Raw genomic sequence first — 16,693 nt, forward strand, 5'->3', positions numbered from 1 at the left:
GCACAGGCGGCGCCGGGACTCCCTGATGGCTCTGCAGTCCCCGAAAAGACGGAGAAACTGAGGCCCTAAGAGGCCTAAAGCCTACACTTCCCGGCGGAATGCGGCGGGCGCGGGCGGGTTAAAGGGGCGGAGCCGGCGCTGGCCCAGCCCGCGGCTCCCCTCAGCCCTCGCCCGGGCGTCCCCCTAGCCCGGCCCGGCCAGGCAGCGAGAGCGGCGCCATGGAGGCCACCGGAGTGCTGCCGTTCGTGCGCGGTGTGGACCTCAGCGGCAACGACTTCAAGGTAAGCCGGGCCGGGCCTCCCTGCAGGCCTTCTCTTCCGCCCGGCCGGCCGGGCCCTCGCTTCCTGTCCCGCCCGGCTCCGGGCCCTGCGCGTCCCCGGGACTGCGGCCGGAGCGGGGTGGGTCTCTCCGCTGGTCACGAATGGACCTCCGAGGACTCTTCCCGGTGCCTGTACCGGGAGACCGAGGCCCGTCAGGCCCAGGTCGGACGCTTGGGCTCGGAGTCTCGCCGGGGACCTGGCCGGGAGCCCCAACCCCGCGTCCGTGTTCTCCGCCTGGGCCGGACGGTGGCCTAGGGGTCGGCGAGGCTCCCCGCCCTTCTGAGGTCACACGCCCAAGCCAGGCCCTGACTCAGGGATGGCGGCCCGGCTGCCCAGGGGCGGGTGTGGAACCGACTCGTCACTGCCCTCTCCCCGCCACCGCCACCCGCCATCCTGTGTGATCCTGGGCCTCTCAGATCACTTCCCCTCTCAGAGCCGGGGCTCTCTCAGCCGGTGAAGGGGCTTCAGAGTCGCCTCCTTGGACGCAAGGGGTGTAATGAGATTTGTTGGTGTGGAGAGTGTGTCAGGCCGGCGTGCCAGGTGCTGGGTGGCAGTTGTCTGAGCAGCTGCTGGCCTGAGAGAGACAAGGGACGGCAGCCCAGCCCTCCGCAACCAGTGGGTGGGGAGGGAGGTGGTTCCAGGGCTCCGAATGAAGCGGGCATTGCCCAACCGAAGGGGAAGCAGAGAAAGAGGGGAGGGGAGAGCTGGCTGGAGGGGCAGCCTCACCTTCAGGGTGGGTGACCGGCAGGGTCTGGCTGGGCTGTCGGTCTGGGGCTGGGGCCAAGGAGGCAGGTTTTTCCTGAGTTTACCTGCTTGTGTACACACATTCGACCCCAAGTACAGGTGGCCACACCACTTTTCTCTGTCCCCATCCCCACCACCCTTACCTGGGGTCTCTGTTCCTCTTCACTGAGCTGGGAGAGTCTGAGTCACCAGCTGGGAATGTGGCCCTGGGGGGAAAGGAACACCAGCCGCGGGCACGGGCTGCCCCAGACTTGGTGCCACAGGGCTGGAGATGCCGAAGTGGGCATTCACAAGGGTGGGGGGAGTGCAGTGATGTGGGGTGGGGAGCCATGGTCTCCCCAAGCAAGGGTTTCGCCCTGACCATGAATTGCCTGTGTGCTGATGGCAGGGTGAGGGCACAGGTGGGTCCTTCATAAAGGCTTGAAGGGGGGAGCATCCACCCCAGGCAGCCAGTCAGAGCGTGGAGTGCTGGGTGGAGGAATTTGAGCCGAGCTGCCCACAAAGCCAGGTGCTAGGTTCTCATCTGAAACAAGCCAGTTTTGTCCTGGTCCTCCCAGGGCCCACAGTCCAGTAGCAGAGACAGATCTTAGGCCAACACTTTTGTCACAGTGAAAGGGAGGCTTTTATTAGTCCTATTCTATGGGTGAAGAAATTGAGGCACAGTGATGAAATGACCTGTCTGTGTTCTCTCAGCTGGTGGGAGTTGGTTCTGTTACTCCCCAGAGGCTCGTGTGGGCAGTGGGAGCCATAGAAGGTGGTGAGCAGGGGCTCCATATCCCAGGCCAGCTTCACCATCACATCCTTCCCCTAGGGCGGCTACTTCCCTGAGAATGTCAAGGCCATGACCAGCCTGCGATGGCTGAAGCTGAACCGCACTGGCCTCTGCTACCTGCCCGAGGAGCTGGCTGCCCTGCAGAAGCTGGTAAGGGGCTTTGGGCAGGCAGGGAGGGTCCCTATGGATGAGCCAGATGGGCAGAGTTTGTGGAGAAAGCAGACAAATTCTCCAGAGAGAGGAAGAACACTGACAGCTATGAGCAAAGTCGGCAGAAAGGGAGTGGGCACCCTATCCAGGGAGGTATGCAAAAAGAGGCCAGGTCTGTGAGGGAGGGAGGCTGCTTGGGGAATTGGGCCTGTGTGGCTGAGGCCTTCCTGGATGGTGCAGAATTGTGGAGGTAGGCGGGAACTCTGGACACCCAACGTACCCTGCTGAGCCTTTGCTTCCCATCCCGGCCCAGGAACACTTGTCTGTGAGCCACAACAACCTGACCACGCTTCATGGGGAGCTGTCCAGCCTGCCGTCACTGCGCGTGAGTGCTGGCCAGGAGGCCACTGGGCTTGGGGTGGGGGCAAGTGTCTGGCCAGGGATGTGAAGCCTGGGCCAGACACCAAGCTGGGCCAGCATCTCTGCCCACCTCCATGTCAGGCTTAAAGGCTCAGGTGTTACAAGAGGTGTCACTTGTAAGAGGTTACAGCAGTGCCCTGTGTAAAGTAACCCACGTGGATCAGAGAATTCCACCGGGAATAAGGTAAAGAAATCCAAAATCTTGACGGCTGGGCTCGGTGGCTCACGCCTGTAATTCCAACACTTTGGGAGACTGAGGCAGGCGGATCACTTGAGGCCAGGAGTTTGAGACCAGCCTGGCCAACAAAGTAAAACCCTGTCTCTACTAAAAATACAAAAATGAGCCTGACATGGTGGTACGTGCCTGTAATCCCAGCTACTCAGGATGCTGAGGCAAGAGAATTGCTTGAACCTGGGAGGCGGAGGTTGCAGTGAGCCAAGATTGTGCCACTGCACTCCAGCCTGGGCGACAGAGCGAGACTCCATCTCAAAAAAAAAAAAAGAGGGCCGGGCGCGGTGGCTCACGCCTGTAATCCCAGCACTTTGGGAGGCCGAGGCGGGTGGATCACGAGATCAAGACCATCCTGCTCAATATGGTGAAACCCCGTCTCTACTAAAAATACAAAAAATTAGCTGGGCATGGTGGTGCGCACCTGTAGTCCCAGCTACTCAGGAGGCTGAGGCAGGAGAATTGCCTGAACCCAGGAGGCGGAGGTTGCGGTGAGCCGAGTTTGCGCCATTGCACTCCAGCCTGGGTAGCAAGAGCAAAACTCCATCTCAAAAAAAAAAAAAAAAAAAGAAATCCAAAATCTTACCACCCATTATGAAGAGTAACTACAATAATAATAACCGGTACAGGCTGAGCCATGTTCTTACTATTCTGTTAGGATTTTTTCATGTACTCTGGCCATCCACTAATGTTGCAGAAGAGAAACTTGCCCACCGAGGCAGATTACTTGCCCCAGGTCAGAGCCAGGCAGTGGTAGAGCTGGGGTTGAGTGGGATTTGGCCAGGAGCACTGTGTACCTTCTACCCCAAACAGCCCAGAACATCAGGCCCTTAGCCAAATCCTTCAGGCCTCAACGAGGGCCATGCCATCTGTAGTCAGAGCCCTGGAGATGTTTAGGGCACAGCCTCTGACTTGGACTCTGAGTTCAAAGCTGGGCTTTACCACTTCTTGGCCATGTAACCTTGGACAAGTCTCTTCTACTTTCTGGGCCTCATCTGCAAGTGCAGTGGTTGGGAGGGGCAGTAGCGGCCCCGTGAAGCAGCAAGAGGGCTGCGCGCAGGCATTCGGGCTGGAGAAGTGTCGGGCAGCCACAGCACCGTTCTCTGGCCCTGTGCTAGGCCCTGGGGCACAGTTGAGCTGGGTTTTGGGATGTGGATAGGAGCTAACTGGGAGGATAGGAAGAGCCCTCCAGGAGAGGGGGCTATTTGATCAAAGGCCAGAGGTGAGAGAGTACGAGGCCTGGCCTCTGGTGAGCTTACTGAGGAGGTGTCCCTCTCTGGACTCTGTTCCTTGCTGGGAGTGGAAGCCAGGAATCATAGACTCTTATGATTTATTCCCAGGCCATCGTGGCCCGAGCCAATAGTCTGAAGAATTCTGGAGTCCCTGATGACATCTTCAAGCTGGATGATCTCTCAGTCCTGGTCAGTGGCTACCCACTCACCTAGCCCCTATGCTAACTGGACCATTCATTCCCTACTCACTGTAAAACTCCCTGGGGCCATTGTTATCCCATTTTGCAGATGGGGAAACTGAGTCTTGGAGTGGCTAGTACCTTGTCTGAGGTCACTTGTGGAGTCAGATCCCTAACCCAGGCACTCTTCCTCCCAAGTTCCTGGCTGTTTCCCTTTGGCCCTGGAACCCCCTCATCTACCCCCACACCCAACACAGTGCCCTGCCTGATCCCCAAATTTGGCAGAGGCCTGACGGTGTGGAGGCTTCCCTGACCTGGGCCTTGCCCCTTCTACCCAGGACTTGAGCTACAACCAGCTGACAGAGTGCCCACGGGAGCTGGAGAACGCCAAGAACATGCTGGTGCTGAACCTCAGTCACAACAGGTGCCAGGCCAGCCAAGGGCAGGGGGCGGCTGGGCCCTGGAGGGTGTCTGGTGCTGACTCAGGTGGCTCCTGCTCCCCACCCATAGCATCGACACCATCCCCAACCAGCTCTTCATCAACCTCACTGACCTGCTGTACCTGGACCTCAGCGAGAACCGCCTGGAGAGCCTGCCCCCGCAGATGCGCCGCCTGGTGCACCTGCAGACGCTCGTGCTCAACGGGAACCCCCTGCTGCATGCACAGCTCCGGTGGGCACCCCCTCGGGCCACACTCCTGCAGAAGCCACCCTGAGGAATCTGGCCTGGCCCCTTAACTTCCCAGGGCCCCAGCCCTTCTCCCTTAGGCCCAGCCATCCTTCTGTGCAGGCTGCACCCCTCAGTGTCCAATGCCCTAAGTATCACATTCACCTCTCAGTCCTGTCTTCCCGCTTACACGCCCTGCAGCCACCCGTGGGCTTGTCCCTTCAGGCAAACGTGACCGCACACCTACCCTCTGGGCCCTGTGCTCTTGGTCCTGCCCTGCCAAGCCCCACCCTTGACACATCCTGGGTGGGCCCCGGCCCTGACCACTCACGTCACCCTGGCAGGCAGCTCCCAGCGATGACGGCCCTGCAGACCCTGCACCTGCGGAGCACCCAGCGCACCCAAAGCAACCTCCCCACCAGCCTGGAGGGCCTGAGCAACCTCGCAGGTCAGGCAGCCCCGGGACCCCCCCCGAGCTCTGGCACCCTCTGGGCCCTCTTGCTTCCTTATAGATAAAGGGATTTGAACCCTGGTCCTTGGACCACTGCCCAGAGGTAAAAGGCTGCCATTATGTTACAGTGACTTCTGCCATTATGATAACGCCTTAACACTGACTTTATGCCTCGGTACCCCACAATCCCCATGTGAGGGAGTTTGTCCAAATAGAGAAACTTTGGCTCACAGAGGTCATCACTTGCCTAAGGCCATGCAGCTCAGGATGGCAGAGCTGGGGTTCACACTAGGGCTGGCTGCCCTGGCACCTGCTGTATGGGCCCCGGCTGATGCACCCCATTCTGCACCCCCAGACGTGGACCTGTCCTGCAATGACCTGACGCGGGTTCCCGAGTGCCTGTACACCCTCCCCAGCCTGTGCCGCCTCAACCTCAGCAGCAACCAGATCACGGAGCTGTCCCTGTGCATAGACCAGTGGGTGCATGTGGAGACTCTGAACCTGTCCCGAAATCAGCTCACCTCACTGCCCGTGCGTCTGAGGCCGTTGGTTGGGGGGGATGGGAGGGAGGCCGTGAGCCTGGCCCTGACCGCCCACCCCTGCCCGTTCCCCCTCCAGTCAGCCATTTGCAAGTTGAGCAAGCTGAAGAAGCTGTACCTGAACTCCAACAAGCTGGACTTTGATGGGCTGCCCTCGGGCATTGGCAAACTCACCAACCTGGAGGAGTTCATGGCCGCCAACAACAACTTGGAACTGATCCCCGAAAGTCTCTGCAGGTGCCGGGCAGGGCTGGGGCTAGCAGGGCCACTCCCAGCACAGAGAACCCCAGGATTGCAGCCACAGCCCACCCGGTGGTCTTTGTGCATCATACGAAATAGAGATGGGTTCATTCACCTTTTTTTTTTTTGAAACAGAGTCTCGCACTCGATTGCCCAGCCTCCCTCTCCCAGTCCAAGTGATTCTCCTGCCTCAGCCTCCTGAGTAGCTGGGATTACAGGCGCATGCCAACACACCTGGCTAATTTTTGTATTTTTAGTCTCTCCATGTTGGCCAGGCTGGTCGTGAACTCCTGTGCTCCAATGATCTGCCTGCCTCAGCCTCCCAAAGTGCTGGGATCACAGGCGTGAGCCACCATGCCTGGCCCAGTTAATTTGCCTTTGTGGATGAAGCCCGCAGACCCATGCCAGCCATTCCCAAGTTCAGTTCCTCAGAGCACCCTTGGGAGGGCACTGTTAGGGACAAGGCCACACATGGTTGGAAGGCAGTATTGCTTCCCTCTTCTGGGGGTCACAGGGTCCACAACATGGTCTCTTGGCTCTGAAAAGTCCTTCAGGCAGAGGATAGAGACCCCCACCTGTTCCTCTGACCCTGCCTGCCTCCCTGGGACTTGGGGGTTTCCTTACCGCGTCCCCTTGTCTGTCACCTCCCTGAGGCCCTGGCTGGCCCTCTCTTCCAGGTGCCCAAAGCTGAGGAAACTCGTCCTGAACAAGAACCGCCTGGTGACCCTCCCAGAAGCTATCCATTTCCTGACGAAGATCGAGGTCAGGCATGCTGGGCCGGCGCAGAGGGTTTGGGAGGGCTCAGCAGAGACAAGGAAGGGGTGTGCCCCAGAGCAGGGGGGACCCAGCAGAGGCCTCCTGGGGGCGGGCAGTCAGTGCCAGGCCACCCATGGGGAGAAGGTAGGCTGCCTCCCTGTATCCAGAGCACACTCCACAGTCTCATTTAAACCCCCAACAAGCCCCAGAGGTGGGTGGGACAGGAACCTGGTCCCTGGCCTCTCAGCCCTGGCAGCTGCAGACAAGCGCAAGAAACTGGATTGGTGTGTCTGGGAGGTGGGGCGCAGGCTCAGTGCCAGCTCTGTTTATCCTGTGGGGCAGGTCCTGGACGTGCGGGAGAACCCCAACCTGGTCATGCCGCCCAAGCCCGCGGACCGTGCCACTGAGTGGTACAACATCGACTTCTCGCTGCAGAACCAGCTGCGGCTGGCAGGTGCCTCTCCTGCTACAGTGGCTGCGGCTGCAGCTGGTGAGTGAGGAAAGGTCTCGCCCGGGAGCAGGGGCTCCTTTCAGACCTCAAATTATGTATCTGTAAGTTGGATGGGATACAGCTTTCTGGACCCGGGGGGATGGAGTTTGCCCCTGGTTGGTTGCAGGCGAAGGGGGCGGCAGGCCCAGTGAGGGCTCAGCTGTTTGTCCCTCCACTAAGCAGGGAGTGGGCCCAAGGACCCTCTGGCTCGCAAGATGCGGCTGCGGAGGCGCAAGGACTCAGCCCAGGATGACCAGGCCAAGCAGGTGCTGAAGGGCATGTCAGATGTTGCCCAGGAGAAGAACAAAAAGCAGGAGGTGAGCCAGGCCAGGGCTGGACAAGGCAGGGAGCCTTGGCTTCTACTCAAGGCTGACCCTGGCCTTGATCCTGGCCAAGAGGGCCGGGCCAGGGGGCACTGGCAGCGAGATTAGCTGTGCAAAGGCCCTGTGGGCAGCAAGTAAAGACCAGCCTGAGTGGCTTCACAGAGTCAAGCCATGCTCTGTGACTCTGCCCCCAGGAGAGCACAGATGCTCAGGCCCCCGGCGGGAAGGTGCGGCGCTGGGACCAGGGCCTGGAGAAGCCGCGCCTTGACTACTCCGAGTTCTTCACGGAGGACGTGGGCCAGCTGCCCGGCTTGACCATCTGGCAGATCGAGAATTTTGTGCCTGTGCTGGTGGAGGAAGCCTTCCATGGCAAGTTCTACGAGGCCGACTGCTACATTGTGCTCAAGGTGAGGGCTGGCCATGTTGTTAGGGGCCTCCTCTAAGATGACTGAGTCCCCAGCTCCAGAGTTTTGCTCAGGGAGGCCAGGTGGGAGGTGGGCAGGCCGGTGGAGGTGGTCCAGGCACGGGGTAGTACAACACCGCTGGGGCTGGGAAGCCCGTGTTGTTCAGAGTGGCCTCTCTGGGGTGGCCAGAAAGCCAGGGTGAAGGCTGACGTGGCCGATGCATTGGCTCCCAGACCTTTCTGGATGACAGCGGCTCCCTCAACTGGGAGATCTACTACTGGATTGGTGGGGAGGCCACACTCGACAAGAAAGCTTGCTCTGCCATCCACGCCGTCAACTTGCGCAACTACCTGGGTGCCGAGTGCCGCACTGTCCGGGAGGAGATGGGCGACGAGAGCGAGGAGTTCCTGCAGGTGCAGCCCCTTTTAGAATTGGGGGCGGGCAGAGTAGGGGGCCCAGGGAACTCTGGTGCAGGGGCAGTGGGCCCAAGGCAGGTAGGAGGAACGGGTAGGCAGGCAGGGAGCTGGGGTTAAAGGCTGGATCAGCGATACTGTGATCCAGATCCTGATCTGTGTTACAGACCTAAGGCAGACGGCAGGGTAAGGTCTAGGGTGGCCAAAGCCTGGGTCAGTGGAGAAGAGTTCAGGAACACAGGGCAGAATTCAGCCGGGCAAGGATGAAGGTGCAGGCTGGGCACCGGAGCTAGACCAAATGACAAGGGAGCTAAGAGCAGAGGGAGCCGAGAGCAGGGTAGAAGGGGTGTTGCCAAGAGCAGTGAGGAGGTGGGGCCAAAACCTGTTACTAGTGGGTGGGGACACATCTGGGTAACAAGGTGGTGGGGCCAAGGGCAGGACTAGAGTCCAGTCTTGAATAAATTATTGAGCCCTGTTAGCTGCCAGCTGGTTACACCTAGACATATGTTCGCATGTACACACACATGGAGTTCATGTGCACACACACCCCCACCCTGAGTTTTTACCCATATTCACCCAGATTTCCACTCTTCCACGACCCCACTTGCTTGTGTACCCTGATATGCGTGCATCTAAACATGCTGTAGGCATCTTTACACACGTGGGTGGACACATCCATATTTTCATACATCCCAACACCCCAATGTGTGTATGTTTATAGGCACAGATCTGTTTTTTTTGTTTTGTTTTGTTAGATGGATTCTCACTCTGTCGCCCTGGCTGGAGTGCAGTGACACAATCTTGGCACACTGCAACCTCCACCTCCAGGGTTCAAGCGATTCTCCTGCCTCAGCCTCCTGACTAGCTGGGATTACAGGCATGCACCACCACGCCTAGCTAATTTTTGTTTTTTTTTTTAGATGGGCTTTTGCCATGTTGGCCAGGCTGGTCTCGAACTCCTGACATTAGGTGATCTGCTCACCTTGGCCTCACAAAGTGCTGGGATTACAGGCGTGAGCCACCCCGCTCAGTGCCCAGCCAGATCTGTTTTTTGTTTCTGTGTTTTTTTTTTTGTTTTTTTTTTTTTGAGACGGAGTTTCACTCATGTTACCCAGGCTGGAGTTCAATGGCGCGATCTCGGCTCACCGCAACCTCCGCCTCCTGGGTTCAGGCAATTCTCCTGCCTCAGCCTCCTGAGTAGCTGGGATTACAGGCACGCACCACCATGCCCAGCTAATTTTTTGTATTTTTAGTAGAGACGGGGTTTCACCATGTTGACCAGGATAGTCTCGATCTCTTGACCTCGTGATCCACCCGCCTCGGCCTCCCAAAGTGCTGGGATTACAGGCTTGAGCCACCGCGCCTGGCCCGTTTCTGTGTTTTTTAATGGAGTTTTGCTCTTGTTGCCCAGGCTATAATACAATGGAACAATCTCGGCTCACCACAACCTCTGTCTCTCGGGTTGAAGAGATTCTGCTGCCTCAGACTCCCGAATAGCTGGTATTACAGGCATGTGCCACCATGCCTGGCTAATTTTGTATTTTTAGTAGAGATGGGGTTTCTCCATGTTGGTCAGGCTGGTCCCGACCTCAGGTGATCTGAGCAGCACCACCAAGGCCAGGTACGAGGACACTGTGGGGTCTTTTGTGTGAAGGAAATGGGTGCGAGCCTCACTGATGACTCTGCGTCCTGCTCTCAGGCTCTTTGCAGAGAAAATTAGCAAGAGGCCAGGCGCGGTGGCTCACGCCTGTAATCCCGGCACTTTGGGAGGCTGAGGCGGGTGGATCATGAGGTCAAGAGATCGAGACCATCCTGGTCAACATGGTGAAACCCCGTCTCTACTAAAAATACAAAAAATTAGCTGGGCATGGTGGTGCGTGCCTGTAATCCCAGCTACTCAGGAGGCTGAGGCAGGAGAATTGCCTGAACCCAGGGGCGGAGGTTGCGGTGAGCCGAGGTCGCGCCATTGCACTCCAGCCTGGGTAACATGAGTGAAACTCCATCTCAAAAAAAAAAAAAAAAAAAAAAAAATTAACAAGAATGAGCAGAAAGGGAAGGCCGAGATCACACTGCTGGTGCAGGGCCAGGAGCTCCGGGAGTTCTGGGAGGCACTGGGTGGGGAGCCTTCTGAGCTCCGCCTTGGCCTCCCAGAGTGCTGAGATTACAGGCGTGAGCTACAGCGCCTGGCCAGATATGCTTTTTTAAAACATCATAGATTTGTAGCACTCAATTCTCCTCTACACAACTCTGTAGCACACCTGACGGGTGGTGGTTGGTGGGGGAGGGGCAGCTCAGTGATGAAGAACCACACCCTCACACACAGGTGTTTGACAATGACATCTCCTACATTGAGGGTGGAACAGCCAGTGGCTTCTACACTGTGGAAGACACACACTACATCACCAGGTGAGATGTGTAGGCAGTGGGGGGCATGGAGCTGGAGTTGGCTGGAAAGGGGTGGAGGGGAGGGTATTGGGGCTAAGTTGGGCCATTGGTGCCCACACTGAGCCACTCTTGCCTTGCGCCCAGGATGTATCGTGTTTATGGGAAAAAGAACATCAAGTTGGAGCCTGTGCCTCTCAAGGGGGCCTCTCTGGACCCAAGGTGAGCCCTGACGATGTGAGGTGGGGGTGCTTCACCCTCAGCCTCCTCCCCACCAGTGGGGGCAGGTGTGGGCCTCTTAGAAGAGGAGGCCCTCTAACAGCCCCTTTAACTCCTGCCCATGACCTTGGTGGGAGGTCCCTGAGACTCACCCAGAAACCCCATAACGGGGGATTTGTTTGGTGGGGTCAGGAGTGTGGGGCGATCATTGCCCCATCACAGATCCTTCTTGCCCCTTCCTGTCCAGGTTTGTTTTCCTGCTGGACCGAGGGCTGGACATCTACGTGTGGCGGGGGACCCAGGCCACGCTCAGCAGCACCACCAAGGCCAGGTACGAGGACACCGTGGGGTCTTTTCTGTGAAGGAAAGGGGTGCGAGCCTCACTGATGACTCTGCATCCTGCTCTCAGGCTCTTTGCAGAGAAAATTAACAAGAATGAGCGGAAAGGGAAGGCCGAGATCACACTGCTGGTGCAGGGCCAGGAGCTCCCAGAGTTCTGGGAGGCACTGGGTGGGGAGCCCTCTGAGATCAAGAAGCACGTGCCTGATGACTTCTGGCCGCCCCAGCCCAAGTTGTACAAGGTAAGCCCTGATGCTGGGGTGCAGGGCTGGCCTGACCCACAGCCACCTGCAACGGTGTGTATGTAGCCCATTCCCCCAATCAGGGCTACTGATTTGGGGAATGGGCTACACACCGCTGCAGGTGGCTGTGGGTTCCATCTTGACCTTGGTGGGGAGAGGGTGCCACCTTCTGGACAAGGAACAGTCTGAGCAAAGGTCCAGAGGCTGGTTTTGAGAAGTTCATGAGGAAGTGTTTCCAGGATGGTGGGGCTGTAGGGGAGACAGAAGCGCCCAGTGCCAGGTCTGGAATCTTGGCTCAATTATCCGGGTGCCAGGAAGCCACCAGATTCTTGTGAACAGGAATGGGACAAGTTAGAGGATTAGAAATGGCATGAAGGCCGGGCGCAGTGGCTCACGCCTGTAATGCAACCACTTTGGGAGGCTAAGTCAGGCAGATCACAAGGTCAAGAGATCAAGACCATCTTGGCCAACATGGTGAAACTCCATCTCTACCAAAAATATATTTTAAAAAATAATTAGCTGGGCATGGTGGCATGTACCTGTAGTTCCAGCTACTCGGGAGGCTGAGGCAGGAGAATCGCTTGAACCCAGGAGGTGGAGGTTGCAGTGAGCCGAGATCACGCCACTGCACTCCAGCCTGGCGACAGAGCAAAACTCTGTCAAAAAAAAAAAAAAAAAAAAAGGAATGGCATGAAGGGCCTGGAGAGGGCAGGCAGGGAAAGTACCATTTAAAAGCCCTTCTGAAAGGATATCCCTAAAAAGACCTTGATTGATGGGGAGAGGGAAACAGGAGCAGGCAGTGAGCCATGCTGCAGAGCAGGGCTGGTTCCAAAGCAGGGGCCTGTGGGTGAGGTTCCTGTCTGCAGAACCCCTCCCTGCCATGCCCATCCTTCGTGCCAGGTGGGCCTGGGCTTGGGCTACCTGGAGCTCCCACAGATCAACTATAAGCTCTCCGTGGAACATAAGCAGCGTCCTAAGGTGGAGCTGATGCCAAGAATGCGGCTGGTAAGAGACGCAGGAGGAGGGCGCGGGCCTGGATCGTTCCCCATTGGCCAGGCTTTGACCTCCAGGCTCCTGGTCTGCAGCTGCAGAGTCTGCTGGACACGCGCTGCGTGTACATCCTGGACTGTTGGTCCGACGTGTTCATCTGGCTCGGCCGTAAGTCCCCGCGCCTGGTGCGCGCTGCCGCCCTCAAGCTGGGTCAGGAGCTGTGCGGGATGCTGCACCGGCCACGCCATGCCACAGTCAGCCGCAGCCTCGAGGGCACCGAGGCTCAGGTGCGCTTGCCGCTCCGGAGGCCCCTCCCCAGGATCCTTCACACCCCAACGTGCTCCGATCCCTGTGGTTCCACTACCTCCCTACAGAGCTGGGCCCAAACCCACCTCCTCTTTGCTGACCCTGCCCAGGCCCCGCCCCCTCTGCAAGCTGCCCCTTTTACTACCTGTGTCCGAGGCCCCACCTCCCAAGCCTCGCCCTAGATCTCCCTGGGGTCCCGCCTCTCAAGCCTCGGGTTACTTCCTCCAACCCCAACCTTGATCATGCCGCACCCCTCATAGTAAGTTGATGACCTCCCTGTCAGGTGTTCAAGGCCAAGTTCAAGAATTGGGACGATGTGTTGATGGTGGACTACACGCGCAATGCAGAGTCTGTGCTGCAGAGCCCGGGTCTCTCCGGGAAGGTGAAACGCGACGCTGAGAAGAAAGACCAGATGAAGGCTGACCTCACTGCGCTCTTCTTGCCTCGGCAGCCGCCCATGTCGCTGGCGGAGGTGGGGCGGGCCCGGGGGCGGGCGGGGGCGGGTCCAATGCACAGAGCTTGCTCAGACCTGCCGCGGGCGGGGCTCTGCCACCCGTAGGCAGAGCAGCTGATGGAGGAGTGGAATGAAGACCTAGATGGCATGGAGGGTTTCGTGCTGGAGGGCAAGAAGTTCGCGCGGCTGCCGGAGGAGGAGTTCGGCCACTTCTACACACAGGACTGCTATGTCTTCCTCTGCAGGTGCCACCTCAGCACTCTCTTCCCCGAGCCCCTCCCCAGGTGCTGGTGGCTCGAGCCCTTGCTTACAACCCTCCAATCCGGCAGGTACTGGGTACCCGTGGAGTACGAGGAGGAGGAAAAGAAGGAAGGCAAGGGGGAGGAGAAGGCCGAGGGCAAAGAAGGTGAGGAGGCAACAGGCGAGGCAGAGGAGAAGCAGCCAGAGGAGGACTTCCAGTGCATCGTGTACTTCTGGCAGGGCCGCGAAGCCTCCAACATGGGTTGGCTCACCTTTACCTTCAGCCTGCAGAAGAAGTTCGAGAGCCTCTTCCCTGGCAAGCTGGAGGTGTGCCCGGCAGCTCGAGGCCAGGCGGAGGGGTGTGGTGGGGCCCAGACCCAGTGGAGGTTTGGGTACCGAGGGGCAGGTGAGGGTCCAGGGAGCTGCCCCTAACACTTCCGTATCCCCAGGTGGTACGCATGACGCAGCAGCAGGAGAACCCCAAGTTCCTGTCCCATTTCAAGAGGAAGTTCATTATCCACCGGGGCAAGAGGAAAGCAGCTCAGGGCGCCGTGCAGCCCAGCCTCTACCAGATCCGCACCAATGGCAGCGCCCTTTGCACCCGGTGCCTGGCTGGGGGAGGACACAGTGGTGAGCAGGGGTCAGGGAGCCAGGCCTGACTCCTTGCTGATACCCCATCCCTTCCACAGGTGCATCCAGATCAACACCGATTCCAGCCTCCTCAACTCCGAGTTCTGCTTCATCCTCAAGGTGGGGCTGTGGGTCTGAGACAGGACTCCATGGACCAAGGGGTGGTGGGGCGTTTGGTGGTTGGGCCAGCCTGGAACACCCCCCCACTCCCACCCCTGCACACTCCCCAGGTTCCCTTTGAGAGTGAGGACAACCAGGGCATCGTGTACGCCTGGGTAGGCCGGGCATCAGACCCTGACGAAGCCAAATTGGCAGAAGACATCCTGAATACCATGTTTGATGCCTCCTACAGCAAGCAGGTCAGGAGGTGGGCAGGCAGGCGGGCACACACGGTGGGGGGGGGGGCGTAGGGCAGGCAGGGGCCCTGGGCTGGACTGGCCTTTCCCACAGGTGATCAATGAAGGCGAGGAGCCTGAGAACTTCTTCTGGGTGGGCATTGGGGCCCAAAAGCCTTATGACGATGATGCCGAGTACATGAAGCACACGCGGCTCTTCCGGTGAGGCCAGGGCCCTGACCCCTCCCCTCAGTCTTGCCACTGCTGCTTATGACCTCTGGCCTCACCTTGATCCTTGACTCCCAGGTGCTCCAACGAGAAGGGCTACTTCGCAGTGACTGAGAAATGTTCTGACTTTTGCCAAGATGACCTGGCAGATGACGACATCATGTTACTTGACAACGGCCAAGAGGTGAGGTGCTGCCACCGGCCCCGCCCATCCAAGGAGATGCCCATAGGCTTGTAAATGGGAATTCTCGGGCCAGGAGCAGGGGGGTGTTCCCAGGCACCCATGCGACCATCTCCTTTGCTGCCCCCACAGGTCTACATGTGGGTGGGGACCCAGACTAGCCAGGTGGAGATCAAGCTAAGCCTGAAGGCCTGCCAGGTGAGCTGGGTGAAGGGACAGCTAAGATGGGGCCTGTGGGCAGGGCAGGGTCATCACTCAAGGCTGGCTTTCCCTTGCCAGGTGTATATCCAGCACATGCGGTCCAAGGAACATGAGCGGCCTCGCCGCCTGCGCCTGGTCCGCAAGGGCAATGAGCAGCACGCCTTCACCCGGTGCTTCCATGCCTGGAGCACCTTCCGCAAGGCCCTGGCCTAGGACAGACTGGCACAGCCCCAGGCTGGGTGAGGAAGAGGAAGGGGCCTTGTCCACTTTCTGCTAGCAGAGAATGTACTCAGGTGACAACGCCTGCCCCAGCCACACCCAGTGCCACAGTTCCCAGCAGCCTCAAGCAGCACCAATGGGGTCTGGGAAATCTGACTCCCTCCACAGTGTGAGCACACGTGTGAAGCCCCCTCACTTCCCTGCCAGGGATAAAGCAGATGCGGCTGCCCTTTAAGGATATTAAATGCTTTTATTTTCAATATTAAAAATCAGTATTTTTAATATTAAAATGACACTAATTTTAACAAAATGACAGAAAAAAAAACCCAAGGTACAATCTACAGGGAAACTCATCTTGGCCCCCCACCCCCCTACACACACATCTGACTGGGGTGCCCAGCAGAGCTCCCAGTCACATGCACGCACGCACGCACGCACACACACACACACACACACACACACACACACGACAAGCTGGGGACTGGCCCAGGAGCAAGTACCAAAATAGTTTTAGAAACAACTGTCCAGCCCAGGTGCTAGAAAAATACTCTTTGCAAAGTGAGGGGGAAGGACGGTGTGTGGAGTGCGAGGTGGGATGAGGTGCGAGGTGGGATGAGGTGCTAGGCCCCACCTGTCCTTTTCCCTAGGCAGTGGCCCCCCCAGGGCAGCCAGATGCCTGCAGGAGGACTCAGTTCTGGCCCCAGAGGCTCTGGGCCAAGTCCCAGGCCCATACCCTGGCACTGGTGCTGCTCCAGGGCCCCGGGTCACGAGGGACAGGACAGCAGTCCAGTGGAGCCTACAGGTTAGCAGGTGTGGTTCTATGTTAAGGGGCCAGGAAGGTGCCAGGGATCCAGCACTCCAGCTCCGAGCAGGGCAGGTGGAGGTCGGGATAGTTCTGGCCTTCCTGGGAGAGGGAGAGAAGAGGTATCAGCAGAAGGTGAGGGAGGGCCAAAGAGGACAGGCGGACTGCCACAGCCCCCGGGCCACACAGGTACTGCCAGTCTCCTCTGCAGGGCAGGCATGGCTCTTCAGTGACTGTCTGAGACGGGCTTGCTGAGTCTCTAGGTGAGTATCCAAGTGTCAGGCCACACATGCCCCACTGAGGCCAGGGAGGGTTACCAAAGAGCTGGAAGGTGTCCATGTGCAGTGTAGGGTGGGGCCATGGCATACAGTCAGGTGGCTCGGAGCACAAGGCAGCAAATATGTTAAGATTCCCAGATCCAGGTGAGGATCCACACCGAGACTCAGGTGGGGCATCAGCCACTTGCTGGGCCCAACCGGCAGGACCTGACCTTGTGCACCTCAGTGATCTCATCTATGAAATGGGCTGGCCAAACCAGCTCCCAGGACCCAAACTGCTGCCACCTCTAAGTGGTTTAATCTTGTCTTGTCCTCGCCA

General features: G+C 58.4%; 2 protein-coding genes across 4 annotated transcripts in view; one reads left to right on the plus strand and one right to left on the minus strand.

Moving 5' to 3' along the window:
• FLII (FLII actin remodeling protein) lies at window positions 1-15,584 on the plus strand. Of its 2 annotated transcripts, none has more exons than XM_032269155.1 (30): window positions 1-281; window positions 1,876-1,986; window positions 2,300-2,371; window positions 3,976-4,056; window positions 4,385-4,470; window positions 4,557-4,718; window positions 5,057-5,160; window positions 5,519-5,694; window positions 5,782-5,939; window positions 6,620-6,704; window positions 7,041-7,188; window positions 7,369-7,505; window positions 7,706-7,918; window positions 8,149-8,328; window positions 10,652-10,734; window positions 10,858-10,932; window positions 11,177-11,260; window positions 11,339-11,510; window positions 12,411-12,515; window positions 12,596-12,787; window positions 13,090-13,278; window positions 13,366-13,505; window positions 13,590-13,827; window positions 13,950-14,104; window positions 14,190-14,250; window positions 14,361-14,489; window positions 14,581-14,687; window positions 14,772-14,877; window positions 15,007-15,072; window positions 15,154-15,584. In XM_032269155.1, the coding sequence occupies exons 1-30, from the start codon at window positions 219-221 to the stop codon at window positions 15,286-15,288; spliced, it is 3,813 nt and encodes a 1,270-aa protein (XP_032125046.1). In that variant the 5' UTR covers window positions 1-218; the 3' UTR covers window positions 15,289-15,584. The 2 variants fall into 2 exon arrangements, with proteins under 2 accessions (XP_032125046.1, XP_032125047.1); XM_032269156.1 differs by having other exon boundaries at window positions 7,372-7,505.
• LLGL1 (LLGL scribble cell polarity complex component 1) overlaps window positions 15,548-16,693 on the minus strand; it is an 18,481-nt gene continuing 17,335 nt past the window's right edge. For both annotated transcript variants that reach the window (XM_032269158.1, XM_032269157.1), the window contains exon 23: window positions 15,548-16,198. The gene's annotated coding sequence lies outside the window, so the exon portion shown is untranslated. The remainder of the gene's footprint in view (window positions 16,199-16,693) is intronic.

Source organism: Sapajus apella, unplaced genomic scaffold, assembly GCF_009761245.1.
Source record: "Sapajus apella isolate SASKATOON/1434 unplaced genomic scaffold, GSC_monkey_1.0 scaffold189, whole genome shotgun sequence".
In the NCBI taxonomy this organism is placed as follows: Eukaryota; Metazoa; Chordata; class Mammalia; order Primates; family Cebidae; genus Sapajus; species Sapajus apella.

What these genes read in the sequence shown, in the direction of transcription:
- FLII (XM_032269155.1), top strand. Translation starts at nt 219, where the DNA reads ATGGAGGCCACCGGAGTGCTGCCGTTCGTGCGCGGTGTGGACCTCAGC. An exon ending in ATTTCCTGACGAAGATCGAG is followed by an intron (nt 6,705 to 7,040) that starts GTCAGGCATGCT and finishes CCTGTGGGGCAG; the next exon opens with GTCCTGGACGTGCGGGAGAA. An exon ending in TGCTATGTCTTCCTCTGCAG is followed by an intron (nt 13,506 to 13,589) that starts GTGCCACCTCAG and finishes CCAATCCGGCAG; the next exon opens with GTACTGGGTACCCGTGGAGT.